The sequence below is a fragment of the Culex quinquefasciatus genome, chromosome 2, assembly GCF_015732765.1.
Source record: "Culex quinquefasciatus strain JHB chromosome 2, VPISU_Cqui_1.0_pri_paternal, whole genome shotgun sequence".
Classification (NCBI taxonomy): Eukaryota; Metazoa; Arthropoda; class Insecta; order Diptera; family Culicidae; genus Culex; species Culex quinquefasciatus.
Window position 1 is genome coordinate 148,339,050 of NC_051862.1, and position 24,276 is coordinate 148,363,325.

The window sequence follows — 24,276 nt, forward strand, 5'->3', positions numbered from 1 at the left end:
CATTGCCATCTGGTTTTCAAGCCTCTATTAAAACTTTCATAAAACCTTATTGAAAGCCAGTCGGCTTTTATTTTCACCCGGTTTTATGTCCGAGGCATAAAACCTTGTTAGAACCTATTAATTAGCTCTTGCTTGTTGGTTGCGATGAATGCCCAAATAAAACTATTAAGCAATCAAGATGCTACAATAAAACCTTAATAAAACTTGGTGGTGGCTAGTTGGTTTAAAAATGTTACTTGGGAAGAGACAAGAGACAAGAGACAAGAGACAAGAGACAAGAGACAAGAGACAAGAGACAAGAGACAAGAGACAAGAGACAAGAGACAAGAGACAAGAGACAAGAGACAAGAGACAAGAGACAAGAGACAAGAGACAAGAGACAAGAGACAAGAGACAAGAGACAAGAGACAAGAGACAAGAGACAAGAGACAAGAGACAAGAGACAAGAGACAAGAGACAAGAGACAAGAGACAAGAGACAAGAGACAAGAGACAAGAGACAAGAGACAAGAGACAAGAGACAAGAGACAAGAGACAAGAGACAAGAGACAAGAGACAAGAGACAAGAGACAAGAGACAAGAGACAAGAGACAAGACCTACGAATGAGTAAATTATAGAAAGCAAGGAATCCACTTTAACGACCCCCGGGTCTTTTGTGGGCTCTGCAAGTTTCTGCTCATTTCTAGGCGTCGGAAGGTTATGTGTTGTGAGTCACCCAAAACCTCTTTTACGCAAATGGACCGACGTTTTACTTTCCCATCCGATAGAAGGCCAGGAGGATAAGGAGGGAATTGAACCCGCGCTCCATAGCAACTTAGGGATCGGCAGCCGAAGCCGCTTACCACCGCGCCACGAGGCCCTTCAAAAAATTATAGAGTAAAATTAATTATAGAAACCAAAGAACAAGCCTCAAAGAAGTTTTCAAAGTGAGCACATAAATTAAAGATTGTAAATTTTACACTGGAAATTTAAGGGATACAATTTCGTGAATAAGTCACCGCGATCGTGCCCCTTCACTTAAACGCCATATCAGTTTGGCTGTAAAACACCACCCGTCGAACCGATCCAAGTCAGTGCCGTCGTTTCACGGTTGATTAGGCTCAATTGGTCGTGAAACAAGATCGCACAAAGCCCGGCCCGGCCACGTCCGCGTATCGTCCGGTCACCAATGGCAGCTTTTGTTTTTGTTTGGCGATAGTCTGGCACGGGTCGGCCTGGGGGGACCGTTGGGGAAGTTTGCAAATCTTCGTGAGTGTTGCGAGGAAACCGGTCATTTGTATTGATTAGCGGGTTGTATTGTGTTGGATGGTGATTTATCTACGGCTAGTTTGAATGAATTCTGATGTGGTTTTTATTTTATTTAGATATTTCAAGTCTAGTTTTAGTCACACGTTTACAAAATTAATTACAAAATTACTTTGAAGTAATCACTTGATCAGCTTCCCACCACAAACCGCATCGAAATCACCAAAAACCCTGCTCACCTGTTGCATGCTACTAGGCGTATCAAACCGCTCCGTTCATCTCTTTCATTCATCACCCCTTCCATTCACTCTCCAACGCCGTACTCTCTGCTACGCATGCATCAACGAACAGCTCGGCTATCTCTTTCGTTTCAGTCTTCTCCCTTTTCAACTTCATTCACCGAAGTTTCATTCATCGCGCACGCAACCTCAAGCACGCAGCCGCTGAGTTCATCAACTCGAGGGGTTCTCCGACTGTCTCACTTCATAGCACCGGACCCGTCTTCCACGCCATCGATGAATCCCTCGGAGGGTACCTGTTGAATGCCAATGAACCACCATCATCAGTGCGCCCGGTGTCACCCCTTCTCCAGCGCGCGCCTGGTTCCTCTTCGTCGGGTTCCGTCGCCGTCGGTTATATATGGACCGACGGAATTCATTCCCAGCCGCTCAGTTGTTCGTTTCGTTTCGTCGGCTTTGGACGTGTTCCGCGGAGTAGTTGGTCGCGTGTGTAATCTGACTGTCAGAAGAGAGGAGTGGTGACTGCAAACCCCCCAGGTGATCCGGAGTTCCAACTGATCAGGTCATCGCAGTGTACAAGGTAACTCTACTGATAGCTACAGGTCAGCAAGAAGTTCGGTTGAGGTGTGTTATGCAAAAACAGCACAGGTCGGTCGGTTCAGCCGGCAGCCGGATTTACAGTTTTCGGTGCACGTACTCGACGGCGATTGGATGCACAACTACGGAAACAGCAGACGTTTTTTTTCGTCACAAGTCGCTTATCTTGACTTTGGTTGACGTGGTATTGCGCGAGAGATGGTCAAATGTGTGCGTCGTACTTGAACACTAAGCCGTGTACAGAACGTCGTCTCTGGTTGTGTTGTAATTCTACGTACAGTCTGCTGTTTGGACTGTCTGACCATTGGGCACGAAGAAAGAACAACGTGGCACTTCGGCGTGGACGGTGCCACTCTGTATTTAGGTTGTGTCGTCTAAGCTGGAACATTCCAGCCAGCCAGCCACGATCTGAAGAAGTCACGCCGACGCCGGTCTACGAGTGAGTGAAAGAGAGAAAGACCTCCTCGGCGGGGGGAACCAGATGTGTGTACCCCTAGACTTGACTGTGTGTTGACTTGGGTGGCTGGGGCGTTTTGAGAAGGGAAGAAGAAAGTTTCGCGACGACCACTTTCTGCCTGCGAGTGGTGGAGTCGCGTTCAGTTTACGGAGGAGTGTCGTCGCGAACGGTTTGCGTTTTAGGAGGGTGGCTTAAAGTGGGGACTTGGAGGTTTTAGTTTTTTGGAGTGAACCAGTGTAGTGATCCAGTTTTGCAAGTTTTCATAAATACCAGTCTGGTAGCGTTTGAATTGATTGTTTTGCTTTAAAGGTCTAGTGAAGCCGGATTTGGGAGTGACTTTTATTTTGGATTTGGTTGAGTTGAAAGAAAGGCGAAAGGTCAGTATTGCATCGCAGACACGAGGAAGTTGTCGAGCGGCTTTTGAGTGGAGTTGAAGTGGATAACGGAAGTGAATGGCATAGAAATTTTGGCTTTGGATGTATTTGAAGAAATATTGTCAAATTTAGTGATAAGTAATATATTTGCGGCTGATTGCTTGTAACAGATGATGTTGCTGTTGTTAATTCATTTATTTCTGGCAGCTTTAACTTTCTTGGTCATTCGCTGCCCTACGTAACAGATGATAAACAAATTAATTTCAATGTTTTTTTTTTTTTCAAAAATATCAATATTAAAAAACAACAAAACTTTGTTTAGGCTGCAAAGTATTGTGATAAATGTTTGCAACGGCGCTTTTATTTTTTTGTACAAACATTTTTTTAATTTAATTTTCATTGTTGCACTAGCTTAAACAAGTCATTTTTTTAATTTGAATTAATGGCAAAAGTTGACAATAGTTTTGTGACTTTTATCGATCTTTTATCTCAAAATTCTGAACTTTTTTTTTTGTTTTATTATAGAGACTTTACACCATTGTGCATTCATCTCTAAAATTCTGAAATGCTTTAGGCTATCAAATGTTTCATTTAATTCCACATGTTATATTTAGTGCTTGTGCTTTTTTCAAAAGTTCTTAAAAATCAATGAATTCTGAATATATTTTTAAAAAAGTTTCACGCCTTGTTTCAGATCTCCAGACTTCAACATTTGTATAAAAAAGGTATCGTCATCAGGGGTGAGATTGGGTCATACAAATCTCAGCCTTTTTTGTATGACCTAATTTCACCCCCAGACCCCTTTGACGATAGCCCTGTCGAATTAAAATTAAACTACAATTAACTTTATCCAAATTTTAGTTTAAGGTTTTTTTTAATAAAAATTGAAATTTATGCAAAATATTTTTTGAACACTGATTTTTTGATAAAATTTTGGAGGTGGCGGGGCAAAAATTTTAAAAATGGAATTGGCGTTAGGCCAGAGATTAGGACTACTGATATTGAATAACGTTCATAAATTCATTTTTGATCAAATAATAGCATTTGAATCTAAAAAAAAAAATTTGGGATCACGGATCGAAAAAATAGCTTAAAGCTTAAAGATTATTTTCAAATTGGAAATAATTTGAAAATATAAACAAAATATAAGTGTTTTTTGATTTGGTGCTCGTTTGATGTGACCTTAAATGATAAAAATGGTGTAATATTTACTCTTGAGCTTTAAAAACAATGTTAGCTAGATTTTTTTTTTAATAATTCGCTTAACAAATAAACCAAAATCCATAAATTTGTGTAATGTTTAAATATTATATGTTACTTATATTATTTTAATTGTTTATCTTGAACTCAGCTGTAAGTGATTCTCTCTTAAATCAAATATTCCATTAAAAACTCAATGTTGGCTATTGAATGTTAAAAAGAAAAAAAAATATATCAACAATGAGAGTGAACAAATAAAGCAAAAACAAATGATTGATTGTGAATTTTTAATCTCAGATAAATGTAGGATTTGAGTGTCAACTGATATCATGTGCTTCGTCTAAAACAAAACAAAACAATAGAAAAGATTAAAATAAGAGAAATACTGTTTTGAGAGACACAATCTTCTTCTGTAAACAATGATAAGAGAAGTACGACTGCCGCTTCAAGTTGAGTTACCGGATAAACTTTTGAAACAACAAGTTTTTTCAACTTTACTAGACAAAAACTGTTTAAATTTATGTTTTAAGAATTGGTTAATTGGTTTCAAAGTTTTTGTCCCTTGCCTCTGGCCGGAGCCGAGGGGGGAGAGCAAAATATATAAAAATTAAAACAACAAGCCAAAGTCCCAACATTTGAATGCAAAAACTGTTTTAAAAAGCATTTTACACTAGTTTAGTTGTTTTGCAATCATAAGTTTTCAAAGAAGTAAGATTTGACGAAAACAAAAAAAAAGAAAAAAAAACTTTTTGCGATACTAAACGTCGAAAAATTTCAAATATTCAAAAGATGTTTAAATCAACCCAACATGCTAAAAATGATTCTTAACGCAGGGGAATGCATTTTAAATCAATTTCAACTGATTGCACTTAAATTTATATTAAAGTTTTGAAGTTTTTTGAAAAACAAATTTTGTCCCCTGATTTTCCGGGCCAACTTTGAAGGGGGGGGGGGGGGACAAACACTTAAATAAAATTTGTACTAGCCTAATCGAAACAGAAAAATATAATGTAATATAATAAAAAAAACATCAATGGAACATAGTCCATAATGAAAAATAAAATTAAAAAAGAACGGGTTATCCTCGTCTAAATAGTCATAATTTTAAGCTACACTATTTTCTGAAGCAACATTTGAAAGGGGCGCACAAGCATTTTGACAGCTTTAAGGCAACTATTTCGCATGATTTCGCGTGATGCAACAGGTTTAGGGTAACTATTTAGCAAAACTCGTAGTGTAAACCAATATATTGCATATTGCAATGGTTGATCTTCTCAGCAACCATCTGACACACACTTTTTTTTAAGTGTTCCTGATGTCTAGGATTTTTTAATATATTTTTAAAAAAGTAGCAATCGAAATGCTTATTTGTCCTTTTCAAATGTTGCCCTAGTATTGAAATATTTTATTTTAGCGATGAAATGAAATGTCAGAGAGCTTGTCACTTTACAAACGATGCTTCATTGTTTAGGTGAATTGCCTTTTTGCCTTTCTCACCTCAATGAAGAAAGGCTATAAAATCACTTGAAAATGAACTTCTTTATTCGACTTCGTAGACCCACCTTCACGTATACATATCGACTCAGAATAAAATTTTGAACAAATGTCTGTGCGTGTGTCTGGATGTGAGTCCGTGCTCCGAAAAATATGCACACGATTATCTCCGGACTGTTTGAATCGATTTGGACCGTTTTGGTCTCATTCGATCCGTTTTGGGGTCCCACAAGACCCTAGTTAATATTATGAAGTTTAGAAAAGTACTTCAAAAGTTATGCTAAAAAAACGATTTGGCTGGAGTTTGAAATATTGTAAAAAAGGGTGATTTTTGTAAGAAAACCCGGCATGATATATATTGTTAGAAAGGTACTTGAAAGACCTTTCCAACGCATTCAAAAGATTGAAGATCTGACAATCCCATCAAAAGTTATGAGCATTTAAGTGTTTTTTTATACACCTGTTTGAGGCCGGATCTCAAATATTTTGATGAAAAAGTTGTCCGGATCTATCATGCGATATATCGTTAGATAGGTAATCAACCTTTCCAACAAACCCAAGAGATTGAAGATCCGACAACCCTATCAAAAGTTATAGTACTTAAGTGTTTTTTAATAAACTTTGGTTGAGGCCGGATCTCAGATATTTTGATAAAAATAAGTATTATTTATACACTTTTTTGAAGCTGTGTGGTGTATTCACTTAATCAATGCAAGGAAGGCATTAACCACATCAAGGAGGATTAAGTAACGATTTTTATAATTCCTTACACTTTTAAAGGCAACAAATTTTCAAAAAAAAATATTTTTCAAAGTTTTATTTTCTGCAAACTAAATCGCATGGAAATATTTGATAATTAAATTGGTAAATTGTTGGGACTTCACTTATACATTAACAGTAAATCATGGTAAAAAAAAATTTCCGTACATCAAACTTTTGATGCCTTCCGTAATCTTTGCAAACAATAAACAATCTTGAATGTTGGCAAAAGGAAGCTGCTTCAAAAAATTGCACAGATTTTCATGGAAGTTGCACAAGCTTTGGCTACGATCGTTTGCGGAAGGGATCAATTATTGCTGGCGTATAGTTAGAGGAAAGATATTTTTGGACAGCGGAAAAACCAATCTTTCAATATGTTACGATCACCACATGCATGAACTTTTTTTTCGGAAGTAAAGTCGTTTCGACGTTAGAGTGAAGGGAAAAAATGAAACCTTTCGCCTCTATTAGCATCTTACGCCGCTGGTGATGAAATAATTGCAGTCATCGAAACTTTCTCTCACTTTGGTAAAGGCACTTATTTGAAGGGATAATATGTGAAATTTCACGGTTTTATGAAAATTGTTTCGAAGTAAATCATTTACAGCAATCGATGCAATCGATATACTACTCATCTGCAGAACTTGTGTTAAATAAATGTCTTTGTTCGCAATACTTTAAAATTTGAACATTCTTAGATCTGCAAAAAAGCGATTTACTTAACTATTTGTAGCTTTCCACACCCCTGTAGAGACTTGCTTCCCGGGGCTTAACTTTCGCTAGCTATTTCGAAATTTTCCCTCAATTGAATCGAAGACGATGACAGCCAACTGTTTTGCTGCAAAACCAGTTTGGTTGCTGCAAACCCATGCCAAAAGCTCCTGCTAACAACGACCACCATTTAGAAGCATTTTTATTTACTGAGTGCAGATAGCTGTTTGTGTGAAAATTTAAAATTTTGATTGGATCACTAGAAAATCAATTAAAACTTTGATCAAGTGATAATAAACGGCCAAGAATACCACCAACTACCCTAGTTCAAACTTCGCGAAGAATTCGCAAAGTGGACGATCCGGTTCGATTCGTCTGGTGGGATTGCTGGTGGCTGCTGGTTTGCTCTGTCCTCAAGACCCAAACAGCACACTTTTCATGCCATAAAACTATGCGGATGGGAAACTCCCGAGGTTTGTGGGAAAAAAAAACATATTTGCACTTTCTGTATCAACTAGATGGCTGTTGAATGCACCTGGTTTCACGGTTGTTTTAGCCTCAATTGGTTGAAATTAAGTTGAACAAATTTCAACTGTTTAATGTGATGAATTAAATTTGAAATGATCATGTTTCTGAAAATAAAATTTTATGTTTGGATTCATTTAACTTCATTGAATAACACAATATTAATAAATAAGCCTAAACTTAAAAATACGTTACTTAATCCAACCTTTGGAGGTTGGTGCCTTCCTCACATTAAGAGGGTAATGCTATCCAAAATTGATACAAAAGGGCGGACCTTTCAGTGTTCTATCAACTTGATTCATTATTCATACCATAAGATTGGGTAGTCAGATCTTCATAATTCATGGCACTTATGTACTTATAACTTTTGATAGGGTTATCAGATCTTGAATCTTTTGAACTCATTTAAAAGATCTTTTAATTACCTATTCAACAACAGGTCGCATGATAGATCCGGACAACGTTTTTATCAAAATATCTGAGATCCGGCCTCTAAAAAGTGCATAAATAACACTTAAGTGCGTATTACTTTTGATAGGGTTGTCAGATCCTCCAAAAAGTGTGTAAATAACATTGGATAGGGTTGTCAGATCTTCGATGTTTTAGGCTCATTTGAAAGGTTTTTTTAATTATCTAACTAACGACGGGTCGTACGATGGACCCGGACAACTTTTTCATCAAAATATTTGAGATCCAGCCTCTGAAATGTGTACAAATGACACTTAAGTGCTCAGAACTTTTGATAGGGCTATCAGATCTTCAATGTTTTGAGCTCATTAAAAAGGTCTTTGAAAAACGTTTCAAAAAATGTATGATCAGACGGGTTTTCTTACAAAAACCACCCTTTTTACAATCTTTTAAACTTTAGCCAGAATCGTTTTTTTAGCATAACTTTTGAAGTGCTTTACTAAACGTAATGATATTAACTAGGGTCTTATGGGACCCCAAGACGAATCGAATGAGACCAAAATGGTCCAAATCGGTTCAGCCAGTCCGGAGATGATCGAGTGCATATTTTTCGGAGCACGGACTCACATCCAGACACACGCACAGACATTTCGAGCCAAACATTTCATTAGGGCACAAAACCAAAAACCGCGATTCGAGAAAATCGCTTGCAAAAAGTGGACAACTTGTTTCAATTTCTATTTAAAAAAGAAGCTTGACTGATGGTATTTTTACTGATGATACGATAAAACACATCATTATCCTCAACTCTGCTTAAATGCTTCTTATTTTTTGTTGATTTTTGTAATTAAACTCATAATTTAAAAAAATTCGTAATTGGGCCCTTTTAACTTTCCAACTGTTGTTCATAATGGGCTCTTTCTAAATGCAATTTCGAAGAGAGCTGAACGGGCACTAAAGCGCTGTCACCGGATTGTTGTTTAGAATTATGTTTACGAGCGATTTTGTTTAGTTAGAAATAATGAGTAATTCAGTAGAAATTTTGATTATTGGTGTAGTTTTGTGATTGAATAGTGTAGATAAGGTATGTGATATATAACAATTCTTCAAAAGTGTACTGAACAGCAGCCGCGGGACCGTTTTAATTATTGTTTTTGACGAAGTTTTTCTCTGAAGAAATCCTTGGGGAAAAGTAAACTAAACTTTTTTTTGAAGTGAATTAGTGTTAAGAATGTATGAAAAGTTCACTTTACAACACAAAAAGTTCCTCAAGTACGAGAACCTAACAAAAAATAAAAGGGCACATTTGAACTTTTTTTTTTTTGGTTTGCAGTGAACATGGTTATGTGCCCTTTTGTGTTTTTGATTTTTTCAATAGGAAATTGTTTGTTATCAATCTGATTCTTGGAGGGCATGTAGGAAGTGTTCTAATGAATGGAATAGTGGGATAATTCCGAATGTTTACGTTTTGGTTTTGTGCCCTAATAAAATGTTTGGCTCGATTTGTTCAGAATTTGATTCTAAGTACATGAAGGTCGGTCTACGAGGTCGAATTAAGAAGTTCATTTTTCGAGTGATTTTAAAGCCTTTCCTCAGTAAGGTGAGGAAGGCAAAACACAAATGTGTGTGTTTGTGTGTGTGTGTATGTGTGTGTGTGTGTGTGCATGCGCGTGCGTCTGAGTTTGTGTGTGTGTGAAACGAAATTTTGAACGTATTACCATCTTCAGCTGAGAAAATATACGTAAACACAACTCGACATTTTTGAATTTGATGTCAGTAAACGCTTCAGTTTCGTCAAGGTATGATAGATTTGAGATCCCTAAACACCATCAAATCGACAGAATTGATATTTAGTGAAATTAGTGGGTGCGCATGGTTGCTTAAGGTGATTCAATTAAATTTATACCCTAATTTATAATTTTATTTTATCATAACTTGATAATACTTTAGTGTTTACTGACATCAACCTCAAAAATGTCGAGTTGTGAAAACGAAGAAGAGTCAGGACAAATACCAAGAAACGGTTTTCAGATCTTGATAAATATTATGTTTTGATTCATCCACTATTCTTCATTGGATTTATTGCAATATTGCAAAAGTTTAATATTTTGATATCGAAAATTAAACTAGTATTCTAGTATTTTGCAAGATATCGCAAGTTAGAAAATGGGATTAGCCCTCATTTTTCAACATACGATATCTTGTTACTGGGATAAACCTATTTTCAAAAACTTTTAATTTAGAGGCAGTATCTCAACAACTAACCAGCATCAGGTCAACTAAAAATGTTTACTACTTGAAAACGGAGCATTTTATCAAAAAAAATGTGTGAAGTCATCTCCGATTTTAAATTTGATTTTGCATCTAAAAGCTAAGCTTACAAAATTTTGGAACTTTGTTAGTCAATATTGCAGTTTTTTTTTTCAAAAAGCACAATTTTAAAAGAATTATATCTTCGGTACTGGATTTTATACCATCCTCAACTCAACTATAAGAGATGCTTTTTTTGGTCCCCAAAAAAAACATTAAAATTTAAAAAATATGCACTTATATCTTTGAAAGTTAAAGTTAAAGTTAAATTAAAAATCGTGTCTTTTCCCGTGCGCTCATTCTATCCTGAAAAGTTCTGATAATAATCTACAACTTCACTCAAGACAACAAAGTGATTAGAAAATTCCTTCTAAAGATACAAATTTTCAAATAAACACATCTAGCGTTTTGTTTGAAAAAGTCCCATAAACAAAATTTTCATTTTTTACTTTTTGGGTGTTTTTGAATACCCCTGACTCAAGGCGGTTTCAAAAACACCCAAAAAGCAAAAATTGGAACTTTTGTTTATAGGACCTTTTCAAAAAAAAAAAAAAAAACTCGAGACATGTCATTTTTGAAGACCAGCGCGCAAAACTGTACGTTATCTTTTGACAAAGGGGAATGCATCGACAAAACTTCACTTAAAATCCAAAACTCAAGACAACAAATCGGTTAGAAAATTCCTTCTAAAGATACAAATTTTCAATTATACACATCTAGCGTTTTGTTTGAAAAGGTCCTATAAACAAAATTTTCATTGTTTGCTTTTTGGGTGTTTTTGAATACCCCTGACTCAAGGCGGTTTCAAAAACACCAAAAAGGAGAAGTTAGAACTTTGGTTTATAGGACCTTTTAAAAAAAATCTCAAGACATGTCATTTTTGTAAGACCAGCGCGACAAAGGGGAATGCATCGACAAAACTTCACTTAAAATCCAAATTAAAAATCTCAAAAAACAATCGAAATTCTAGAGAGTTACTCAAAATGCGAGAATTACTGAAGTGCGCAAAAAAATTGCAAATAAAAATAATTTACAGACATTTTTTTTCTTTTTCAGATACTTTTAAGAATTTGAGATTCAAATGATATCTGGTAAATTTGTCAATTTGAAGATAACATTCCACAAAACGTATCCTATTAAAACCGCGTATACTAAATCGGCTTACAACTTTTTAAGATATACGATGCCTGCTAAAAACAGCTTAATTTTCGTACTTTTTTATCGTTTTTTTTCGATTTATGTAGAGAGCTTTCCGTATCCCATCGCCCGGAATCTGGTGTGAAGAAATTTTTTTTTTGCAAAAATATGATAATTATTAAAATTACGTAAACTATCGATTTAATTTTCAGCAAATCTCGCAATATTTTAAAGCCAACGAATTACATTAAAGCAAGACTAGTTGTGAAATAAATGTGTTTCAACAATGGATTAGAGAATGCAACAAAATTGGAATCAGAAGATTTGGCTTATGTGTTGCATAAATCTTAAAATACAGACTTTTCGTTATGATGTTTCTACTAAAGATAATCTTCATTGCAATGTTGAACTGCACACCTTATCAGCAGCTGTAAAATTGCATAATTCACCTCTCTACTATACTACCTTTTGATTGCAACAGGTTGCAAAGTTCACTGCGTGCCAAGCTCTAATCTTTTTTTGTTCTTTCCAGCAATGATTTCCAAACTGGTCGTCCTGTCCGCCCTGGTGGCGGTCGCAATCTGCGAGTCAAAGCTGAAGGTCGACGTGGTGTCGGTGCCCGATGGATGCACCACCAAAACCAAAAACGGCGACATGCTGACGATGCACTACACCGGCAAGCTCACCGACGGCACCAAGTTCGATTCCAGGTAGGTGTCCGCTACTGCCTAAATGGGGTCAAACGAGGCGAGGTCAGTGATTTAGTGGGACGCAACCTGGCCGCAGGGTTCCTTTGGAGAGGGGCCTCATTTTCATGACCGACAAAACGGGTTCCTAAAATCATCGCCTGGAACCAGGAGGACTGTCAGTAGCTTATCAGTTTTTCGATATCTCGATTCGACATTGCCGCCGCGGCTAATGGGTTGCCAAAATGTGGATTTTTGGGAGGGGGTGACAGAAACGGCCCATATGCCGCTAATTGTATGGCAAATAATGTAGGCCGCTGTTGATAGGGTGTAAATCGGCCCCGAAAATGATTCTGATAATACTTTGACTGGTAATACTAGCTGGGTCGGGATTTTTGTGACCTGATTGCAGGCTTGACTAGTGTTGTTTATTTCGATTGGTAATGAAAATTTGGTCTATCCTTTTTAGTTTTAAGAGCTTCTTTAAATGACTTAAGCTAAACATGAAAACTTATGAACTCGATTCTTTTTCTTATTTATCTTTCTTAAGTAACACAATAGAACAAGACTTAACTGTATTCATCAATGACGAATATAAATATCTTGAAATTTTTAAGAATAATCTTTTTAAAATGGGATTGGATAAGAATATGTTATGGCTTATTCTGATTAGAGGACTGTGTACCAATCAATGTAATTGTTTCATAGATTTTTGTATAACCTCTTTTTGTCTTGCAATCATTTTACAATGACCTGATTCAAACTTGCAACGCATTTTAACCACCAAAATAAAAACTCCGGTTATCAACGCTCGACGACAACGTTCGGGCAATATATTTCCCAAGCTACAATAAATTATCCAGCTCTCAATAAGCACCCTCCCCTTTTTGAATTGGTTTTGCAGCAAGGCTTCAATAGCGAGGACACACCGCATTGCGTACTACCAGAATGGCTTTGGCCGACCGTCTGAGGGGTATGTTGTCTGGTTTATTGGCCTCGGCCCGACATGGTTCCGGACACTGGGAGGGTACGTACCGTGTAATCACTTGTTGGCATTGATTTTCAATGTTGTTGTTTGGTCAAGGGAGAATTATGCGGAGAAATTAGGTTTTCAAATTTAAAATTGTTAAGAAGCTATTTTTGATCAGCTATTTATTCAAACAAAATGTGGTTTTGACCCCAAATGTTGTACTGGTGGCCTACCTCTCAGGTGCAGCACCGAACGAAACGCACAACCACAACACTGTTTTTGTGTTCGCCCATGATTGAGCTCCAAGATAGCTGACGAGAGCTCCTCGGCCATTGTTGTCGTTGTCGGTGGTGGCTTTGGTTATGTTTTGTGGCAGGGTCCGGGTGTTTTCCCATTCATTTTCCACTCACAGGCCATCAGTGTTTCAAAGTGCCGCACCGCAACATGCAACACTACAAGCCGCTATTGTTTGCTGTTGGCTGAGGGGGTAAAAAGAGTGCCAAATAAACAGCTGATGATTTATTGTTTTAAGGGCAGTTGAGGAAGGAATTAAATAGTTTTAACACGTGTTGATAAATTGTGTGTGTAATTTTAGCGCACGCATCCGGATGAATTAAATGAAATATAAATTTTAATTTGCGATTAAGGTAAATTTTACAAGGAACTCCACATTTTCAAATAACAACCAACATATCTAGTGTTTGGAAATTTTTCATGTCTTTAATGTATAATTTATTTTATCTTTGCAATAAAACTTTGTCCATAAAAACTTCACACACAAACAGACGAAAATCTCTTTTAAAATCCATCTATTATGGATTTGACAGTCAATTTGAACAAATGGAAAACCCATCACAGCAATTTAAATTCCCCATAGTACATTTTATGCCAACTTCTACTCAATTTAAATCATTTTCTGAACGCTTGCTATCGACCTATTTAGTTTCCACAAAAAATAGATCTTCGTAGGTTAACACATTTTCCTTAAAGATGCTTCCAAAAACTCGAGTCGTGGTATCAATAAGGCGCTGCCTTTCCGTTTCACCTTAATCATTTCTATTTATGAATTTTTTTGCCCAATGATTCTTGATGCAATTTACTAAGGGGAGAAAAAAAAACATTTTTATATTTGACACACAGTTATTTTGAAAATTTACAATTCCAGTTATATTTTTCAAAATTATTGTTCCATAATTCTCCAAGACATGCATTAATACAAAGTTGTATATATTTGTTCGATCATTGCGATTTTTTAATGAGTAATGAAAAATTATTACTGCTGTAAAGGTTAAATAATAACATCTTTTTAGAAGATTAATCTTAAAATGTCTAGAACATTCAAACAGTGCATCTGTTGAATCATTAAATAAAGTCCTTTTTGATCACAAATTAGACTTTTTTTCCAACTAGATTGATGAATATTAAGATTTAAAATAATATTCATCAATCTGTATTAAAGCTTTTTCTGTCAACTAAAACATATCTAAAAACAAAATTGATTTTTAAGTGAAACATAAAAATTAGAGGGTGACGATTCTCGAGATATTCAATTTCCCGGGAATCGAGAGTTGAATTTTGCAATTTCCCGGGAATTCCCGAGACCCAGGAGTTTTTTTAACTATGCCAATAGTAGTGCCAATCATTTATAAAGAAAAGTAATAAATGTGTTTCTTTTCAATGAATTTAGATACAATTAATTTATACTTATTCAATAAAACGTTAATTACTAGCCTCGTTATTTTCGGGAACTGTCTACCTTTAATTTTTTCTGAATCTGCAAATGCATGATCGCTTCTTGATTTTTTTTTGACTCATATTTGTAGTTTAAAATGTTTACGAATCTTAATTCGTACTAAGTGATTTTTCAAAAGTTGCACAAACTTGTTTATTGATTTTTTTGATGTAAAAAAAAGCTAATATATAATTTCCCAGTATCGGGATTTTTGCAATTTGATAAATAACGACTCAAAACAACAATTCAAAAATGTTTTTTTTCCTTTTTAATGTCAACTGTAAATAATAATTGACGAAATAGTTATTAGGAAAATCCGAATGTTCAAATGTGGCGGATCTTAACTTTATAAAGATTGTCAGAGTTATTTTTAATTAAAAATGAGCTTGATGCGAAACACAAAACAACTAACTGACATCGAAATAAAAAAAAACCTTACCATTACCACAAAAAAAAACTAGATTAAGAGGATTGCTATGCTCGAGAGAGGATATGTAAATTATACTTATCTTGGAAAGGCTTTTCCTCTTTGAAATGATAATTAGAAACAATAACTGCTAAGTATGCTTAAGTTCAAATTTAAACTTTCTGAATAGGAAGAATAGAGATGCATTGGTTTATTCAAACTTGAACACCGAATATTAAATTTAACATCCAATGACAAAAACAATTACGAATTAGTTGATTAGCTGATTGGTTAATATAATTTTGCTTCGATATTCATAAGCTTAAAATTTCCCGGGAGTCTCGACCAAATTTCCGGGGAATCGAGAGGTCCAAAAATGGTCGATTTCCCGGGAATTTCCGCTCGTCACCCTCTAATAAAAATTGATAAGTTTTGTTAAAATCCACCTGTTTTTTTCTTGAACTCTTTTGACCTACATCTACAAGTTTGCCATAGCCACAAAATCGATCTGAAAATTCATAGTAAATTTGTATGGAGACTTGTATGGACTAAAGATATATAAAAAAATGTTGGGTATACTAATCGTGTTTGCAAAGCTTGAGACCAATAAAAAATGAGTTTTCATTGTTTATCAAAGAGAAATTCCAGCTCAAATCAGGATTTTTTCTGGTACTTTTGTACCCGACCCTCTCCAATTTCAATGAAACTTTGTAGACATGTTATCCTAGGCCATGTTATATAAGCCATTTTTGTGTATATGGAGCCAATAGTACTCGAAAATAATATTTGAGAAGAGCGTAAGGTATTAAAATATTTTTGTATTTTGTAATTTAAAAATTACTGTATCTCGAAGCCGTCGCATTGTATCAAAAAGTGGTCCAAGACAAACTTGTAGAAAATTGGACGGGCTTTCTGAAAAAAATACTCTGAAACAAAAATACATGACAAATCTATAAGATTTTTTAAAATTTTTAAGTCTAAAACTTAAATTTAAAGGTGATGTAACGATTTTTTTTCGTTCAAAATTTTTGAGGAAATAGTCGAAAATGTTACCAAAAGACTGACGAAAAATGCAGGATGGTATGTCTCTCCTAAAAAAATACAAAAATCATTTACTAAAACTGTTTTTTTGAAAAGTGGTCTAAACGTCAAAATTTTTAAAAACCGGTAGTGGAAATCGATTCTCCAGACAATTTTACATAAAAGTCTTCATATTGACCTTTGTCCTTAGTCCAATCCTTGGGAAGATACAGCGGTTTTAAAAATAAAAATGTTGAAAAAATGGGATTTTTTGTGGTTTTTGGCTTTTTCTATATGACAGACTTGGTTTTTTAGTCTCGTAAATATTTTTACCGGAAAGCTCTCTTTTTTTTTCGTATTTTTTGATTTTCGAGATTTTTTATATTTTTTAGGGGACAAAAATCCGCAACTTTTGAGCCATAGAGAAACATGGTCAAAAAATTGGCCACGGAGTTATGATTTTTTTGAAAAAAACGGTGATTTTTGGAAAAAAATCGAAGTTGCATACAAAAACAAGTTTGACATTATTTTTTAATGCAAAATTGAATTTGCAATCGAAAAGTATCATACAGATTTTTTGATAAAGGGCTCCGTTTTCAAGATAAAGCCACCGAAAGCTTGATTTTAGCGAAATATTTGCAGTTTTTCAATTTTTAAAAATAGTGACCATGAGTGACCATTTCTAAAAATATTTTTTTTGAAAAGTTAAGAAAATTTGCTATAAAATTGTGTAAGAAACATTGAAGATTGGTCCTCAGGATGCTGAGATAGAGCCGCTATAAGAAAAAGAAACACGAAAATTGAAGTTTTCTTAATCTCGCAAAAATAACCCACCATTTTCTAATGACGATATCTCAGCAAATAATGGTCCGATTATCAATGTTAATACATGAAACATTTGTGAAATTTTCCTATCTTTTCGAAAAAAATATTTTGAAATTTGTTAAATCAAGACTAACATTTTAAAAGGGCCAAACATTGAATATTACACCCATTTAAAATGCAAGTCTCGATTTAAAAAAATTCAAAATATTTTTTTCAAAAATATTGGAAAATTTCACGAATGTTTCATGTATTGACATTGATAATCGGACCATTATTTGCTGAGATATGGTTATTAGAAAATGGTGTGTTGTTTTGGTGAGATTAAGAAAACTTCAATTTTCGTGTTTCTTTTTCTTAAAGCGGCTCTTTCTCAGCAACCCGAGGTCCAATCTTCAATGTCTCTTAGGCAATTTTATAGCAAATTTTCTGAACTTCTAAAAAAAAAAACATTTTTAGAAATGATCACTTATGGTCACTATTTTTAGAAATTGAAAAACTGCAAATATTTCGCTAAAATCAAACTTTCGGTGGCTTTATCTTGAAAACGGAGCCCTTTATCAAATAATCTGTTTGGTACTTTTCGATTGCAAATTAAATTTTGCATTAAAAAAAAATGTCAAACTTGTTTTTGAATGAAACTTTCATTTTTTTCCAAAAAATCACCGTTTTTTTCTAAAATTCATAACTCGGCGGCAGATTTTTTTGGCCATGTTTCTCTATGGCTTAAAAGTTGCGGATTTTTGTCTCCTAAAACATATCAAAAAAACTCGAAAATCAAAAAATAACTATTTTGGGAAATTGAGTTTTGGTAAAAAAAAGTTGATTAAAAATCTGCAATTTTTTTTCCGTGTACCTATTTTTTTCTCAAAAGTCCTCAACAATACCTACAACTTTGCCCAAGACACCAAATTGATCAGAAAATTCACTCAAAAGTTACAGCTGTTTGAATATTTACATACCATTTTTGTATGGACAGCAGTCAAAATTGTATGGAGACTTGTATGGGTGAACCAATGACACAAAATAGCTTATTTGGTCATAGGGAAGGCCCCTACAAAGTTTAAGTCAAATCAAAAAATACAAAAAATAAAAATGGTCGAAATCGACCGATTTCGTAGATAGTTGCTCATGTTCAAATTGGATTTCAGCTATTTTATAGCCTGTTCATGAAATTGGGAACCACGAACAAAGTGCTCAAATTCCATGGTACGTTTTTGAAAATCGTACCATGGAATTTGAACACTTTGTTCGTGGTTCCCAATTTCATAAACGGGTGTTCACGATTATGGGAACTTTTTTTCTCCGTGAAGACAAATAGCTAATTTTGTTTACAATAATTTATTTTGTCTGAACATTCTATTAAGCTGACTTATTTTAAAGAAACTTTTTTCAGTTTGATCGAAACACAATATGCTAGTTTTGGTTCCAAACCACTTGTCACTCATTTTCCCCGAAAAAAAACCCCTCCGCTCTAATTCCATCGTTTTTCAAGTTGACACACGTGCATAGCAAGTGTTATTAGCGCCTCCAGGTGAGCTCCAAGCAACAGCCACGAACGGAGGAGAAATCCAAATCTACCTACCTAGCGTTTTGGTTTCAATTTAACCCTTTTGCAGTGTGCGTTTGACAGCTAAGCCGATATAATACGCTCAATTTAACGTTTTTGAATACCGGTTTTAATTGCTTGCGACGACTATTACCGCACTTTCTTCTCTGTCGCTCTGACGAACCTGGCGGTAAAAGACGACTCTTTTATCCGGAATAGGGACCGGGTTGTCGTTGGGTGCCACTTCGGAGAAATCCTTTCTCCTAGCTTCAAGCTCCGGTAACGATGTTTAGACTCACGTGACAGAACCTTTCTTTTCGAGGTTTGTCTCAATGAGTAACAACAATTCAATTACAGGGTATGAATGAAAACAAACACAAACGAGTGGATACACCAACATTTATCGTTCCGGACTGCACACCGATATGATGAGCGCACAGCTATACTCCAAAATAGATTCATTTCTTGTTTTCCCATTGATAAACCTGGTGTTCATCAGCCGACAACTGCGGCTGTGTATGAGTTTCTGTGGTTTTCCGGTGATTGTGGGAACAATTAATATCTCACCGCTGCGAAAGGGCCACGTGGCGTGAGCTGGTCTAACAAAAGTGTTATTTTCTAATATCATATTCTGCAACCACCCACATTTTGTTTTGTGTGAAGTACCAATTTTCCAGAAGTTTTGTTTTTGAAATGCGTTTTTAACAATTGAATTTTGAATATTTTTCAACAGCTTTTTACAAAAGTTAAAAATTTATATAAAGGGTCAACGAAATTGAAAATTGTTTAACGTTTGATTAAAATGCAATACGAAATAAATTGGTTTTATACATTTTTCAATACAAACAAATGAATTGAACAAGGATTCAAATGATTCTAGATTCTTCCATTTCACACGTCCATAATTCATGATGCTGCAGCTTTCACGCTCGCGAAAAAAAAACTGTCTCCAACAACCAGCAGGCATTTCCCTTGGAGAAATAACGCTTAAAATGTAATAGAACCCCCAGCCTGTAGTAGCTCTCCGGCAAACGATCACTTAAGCCCGTTCACCACAAAGCTCCCGACAGCATCCCTTGCTCGGTGTTAAAAAAACAAAAAGTTGTCCAAGCTGAGTGTACTATGCTGTGTAGCATAAATGTTTTCCTTATGCTAGGCTGCTGCTATTGTTTCATGCCTTGGCGTTGTTTGCTCTTTGACTTGTGTGTGTCGTCTTGCCTGAGTTTATAGCGCTGAACGTCTTGGAAAAATCTTCCTCACCCAAGAAGGTGATATGCAGAAGAGACAACTTCTCCATCGTCGTCGACGTCTTCTTCTTTTATCGTGTCTCTCTGGTGGGACGGTTTGACGACAAAGCTGGGGTTGTTCTATGTTCCACGTCATTCGACCCTTCCAGCAGTGCCGGGACAAAACTTCAATCTGATTAATTATTAATGCTTATGTTCACATTGCCCGGGCCGATCTCAAAATGTTTGCCTTTTTTTGCTTGCTTGTCTTTTTATTCTGCTGCCACACGATTTGGATAAACGTGCCTTGGCAGCAGCCTTCATTGCCGCTGGCAGGTTGGAAAAGTAAGGCTTTGCCGCCCTCCCCCCAGGGGTGTTCTTGATCAAAACGCGCGCGTTGGTGGGAACGCACTCTACGCGGGGAAAAGACAGAGTTGCTTCTCGGCTGGCGTTGGTGAAGGCTTTTCCGGCCTTTGATGGATTACGCTAATAAAAAAGCACCAAAATCATGGCGGCAATTTGGGTGCATTTCCGAGTACAGCAAATCTGGTTGATTGATTTGGAGCGTTATCTTGCGTTGGAAGTGGTGACTGCTGGCTAAAGCTTGAAGCTTCTTTCTTTTATATAGGGTATATGACCCTATTTTGGACCTATTTTTATTAATCGAGGTAGTTCAGGCTTTTAAAGTACGAATTCACTGAAACCAACCAACAGAAAATGTAGGCAGGATCGTTTTGTATCTTACCTCTTCCAAAAATGTTAACATTTTTTATTATTTCCGCTTTTTCAGCCACTTTTTCCAACGCCATTCGAACTTCCTTTCATTTTCCTAGCACATCGATTAGGTCCAAAAATTCCGGCCTCGTTGCTTATCAGATTTGGCTCGCGACACCTTGATGATTTTTTCTGTTTTGCACTGACACCAAGCAATTTCGTCCGGTTTCCGAGCAACTGTTGTTTATTTAATTCTTTCTTGTTTTCCATCACTAAACCATTGAAATAACTATTCTATTATCGAAAAAAACTCATTTCAAAATATTTTTTCAAATCAGCCTCGTTGGATCAGTTTTTAGAGCTACTTTGCCGTCGGTTCAAGGCTATCACCAACACATGCATAACAAGGTGTTGCCAGTTTTGTTTATCAATTTATTTCGATATTTCATTGAAATTGATTGAAATTTTTTAATTTAATATTTTGAATTGAATTTCTTTACTGTAATTATTTGAATGAAATCTAAGCTTTAAAAAGCAAATGATTAACAGAAACAATGAAAATATGTTTTTTAAACGATAAAATGCAAATTGATGCTAGAGATTTAGATGATTGTTAGGACCGATTGAAAAGTACCCCAAAATTTAAACTGATGTGATTTATTTTTGTCTAAACATCATTATCACCAATTTAGCCGCATATATTTTTAATTTTTGCTTCAAAAAATGCAAACTGGCTACCCTGTTGGAATTGAAGGGGAAACGATTGAAAAACCTGAAGGGTCTAGTTCATTAAATCGTCAGCTGTCACCGTGACAGGAGCTGTCAACATCGCTTACGAGTGGTTTTTGAAAAAGGCTTATGAATTAAATTTAAAAAATCTTTAGTTAGTTTTAAAAAGATCCTAAGCGCTTGTTGTAAACAAATCAATTTTTCGATTAGTTCTCGATCAATTTACAAATAATAAATAAAAAATGCTTTGAATTATCATCTGCACGTCTTTTAAATGCTTTTTACTGGAAAACAAACAAAATTTGGTTTGGTTCAGAAAAAAAATCAAATATGTGTCGGAGATCGTGATGGCTTTTAAGACGTATTGCAAACTAATCAGAGAAATATACATATGAAAAATATATTTTTTTGTAAGTTTTATCTGAATTTTGCATATTTATCTATGTATAATTTTAAAAAATACAGGTATAACGATTTTTTTCACAATTGGCAGCGTTGGTTTATAATAAATTACACTTTTAAATTTTACCGTGTCAATCATGTTAGAAACACAATTAAACCAACTAGAAAAATAAAAATCTTCGAAAAAAAAATAAGCATAAGAGGTTAATGCGATGTTAACATTATGAATTTTATTATTTGAGACATATAACCGGGGTGACTTTGATAGGTTTGATATTTTTCCGCAAAATGAAGAGTAAAAATTTAATACGTACGGAATGGTATGGAATCATACTGACCGTGTAGAGAAGTGCTCAAAGTACCTCATGAAGAACTTTTCATGAAATTTTGAAAAGTTTAAAAAGTTAGTTAACTATAACCAAGAAAATGTTGATAAATAGCATTATTTTCATCTTCTCAACGTGTCATGATTTTTTCAATAAACTTGATTTTGAATCGTAAAACGGAATGCATTTTCGGATTCTTCGGAAAATCTTCTACTAGGAAAAGGTAAAATAAGTAATATAAATATTATGAAATATTATTTGTTTTTGAAACATATTTTAAAAAAATCTCTTGATTTAAAGGCACTTATTTAACAAAGTATTGACATAAATGATTTTCTTAAAAATTATATCAGCAACCTAAGTGATGGTAAGTTCGAAGTAAAAATAATGTTTGAAAACCTCAAATCTGCTTTTAACAAGACAAACTATTACTATCAAAGGCACCCTGGTATTCAAACAAAGATTTTTTTCATATATTGCATTGTTTTTAAAGTGCCACATGTAGTTAAACTTTTTGTCAAGCAACTGTAAAGTTTAACATGACAGATTAGAAAGTTTCACACCAAGTTACAAGCTTTAATCTCCCTTTAAAATTTCTTGATTGTTTAATAATATTTGAACATAAGCTCTGCGTAAAATTTAGAACCTTTTTTCATTGTTACTTGTTATGTATCTGTGTCATTCATTTAATTTTAAGATAAGGTGTTTTTATTGCGAGTAATAACGGGTTGTCTTTTATGTTCTAATGCTTGAACAATTAGGTCGTAAGAACATGCAAATTGTAAATAGGACAGAGACCTGCTAAAGATGCGTGAGTTTCCATTCAATATGATAAAAACACGTTTTCAAATTCAAATCCATTGTTTCATCATAATTGTTTAATTTCTGAAATAAATATTTTCCAAATTATAATCGTGGATAGGCCCTTTGGTTTATCAAACCGAGTTTTTGTAAGTGTGCGTGTTGCCGCCGCACGCCGCAATTCGAGTTGTCCAAATTTCAACCATTCAGAGTGTGGGTCCAAAATAGGTTCAGCGATGTCTCCAAAATACATTCAATAAGTCCAAAAAGCATCAAAAAATGTTTTACTTGAAATGCTTATTACAATGGAATGGTTAAATTATTTTGAATTTTCAATAGTACACTTTGTTAAGCATAAATTAAGGCACAAAACAATCCTGAAACGAGCCAAATTAGTTAGACCGTTCCTGAGAACTATGCGAAACGCGCTATGACGCTTTGCATAGTAGGTCCAAAATAGGGCCATATACCCTATTCATCGTTGAATTTGATTTTATGAAAAATATTCAAATTAACAACTTGTCTGTTAACATTGCTAGATGCAAAACATCTATTTTATTTATTTTAATTGTCTACCGTTCAGCGTACTAAAACCTTTAGCTCAAGTTTCATTGAACAAGACACCATGCTCGCAAAAGCGTGTGATAGCATCGTTACATAACAACAGCAACAACCATGCTGGGTGATGCATAGCAAAGACTTCACCACGATAACAACGACGATGCACGACCGACGACACCCTCTCGTTGGTTGTACTCTGTGATGATGCAGCAAAGCATTTTGCGACCGCGACAAGATTTACGCTGATTATGTTCTCCAAGTGGCCACTTGTTGCCACGTCTGGCACTTTTTGCTGAGGTGGTGGCAAATGGGATAACTAGCTGACCATTCACGCCGCAAAAGTGCACCTCAGGTGGTTTTAACCCGCTGAATGGGGGATTCTCACGAAAGAGTTTAACTTGAAGAAGAAGCTGTAATTTTCTAGTGAAATTTAATTCCACAGAGTAAGGGGTCTGAAGACGAATCACCATGCCAAAATCAAGTGAACCCATCGATCCCGAAACGATTGCTCAAAATGATGAACCCTCTGGCCGGCAACCCTTTTACATTGATTGAGCCCAAGATACCTCTCCCTCCAGAGATCGAACTTTTTCGCTGCAGTGGCCACGAAGTGTCATAAATTATGCACCACCGAAGGCAGTTTCAACCAGATGGGTTCAAACCTCTCCCCGAGAATTGGGCGGGAAAGGAGGCAGTACTACATGGTGGCAAATATCGAAAATCGAACCAAACGCGGATGTGTCGGAGGATTTTCCGTGCCCGGAATCCAAAATGACCCACAACCTCTCCGGGGAGAGTCCATTTAAATGAGACATCAACCGCCTCTGCCTCCGTAACGTGGAGCATAAAAGCTCCAAGCACGACCCGCAAGTCTGT

At 35.5% G+C, this 24,276-nt stretch overlaps 1 protein-coding gene across 3 annotated transcripts in view; it reads left to right on the forward strand.

The window, feature by feature from the left end:
• Nucleotides 1–1,895: 1,895 nt before the first annotated feature.
• The window catches only part of LOC6048612 (FK506-binding protein 2), a 63,146-nt gene continuing 40,765 nt past the window's right edge, over nt 1,896–24,276 (forward strand). The window contains exons 1-2 of one of the 3 annotated variants that reach the window (XM_038255965.1): nt 1,896–2,086; nt 11,989–12,166. In XM_038255965.1, the coding sequence (XP_038111893.1) occupies nt 11,991–12,166 (176 nt within the window). In that variant the 5' untranslated portion in view covers nt 1,896–2,086; nt 11,989–11,990. Of the gene's footprint in view, nt 2,087–2,644; nt 2,916–11,988; nt 12,167–24,276 lie in introns of those variants that run through there. The other 2 variants (XM_038255963.1, XM_038255964.1) reach the window with 2 other exon arrangements.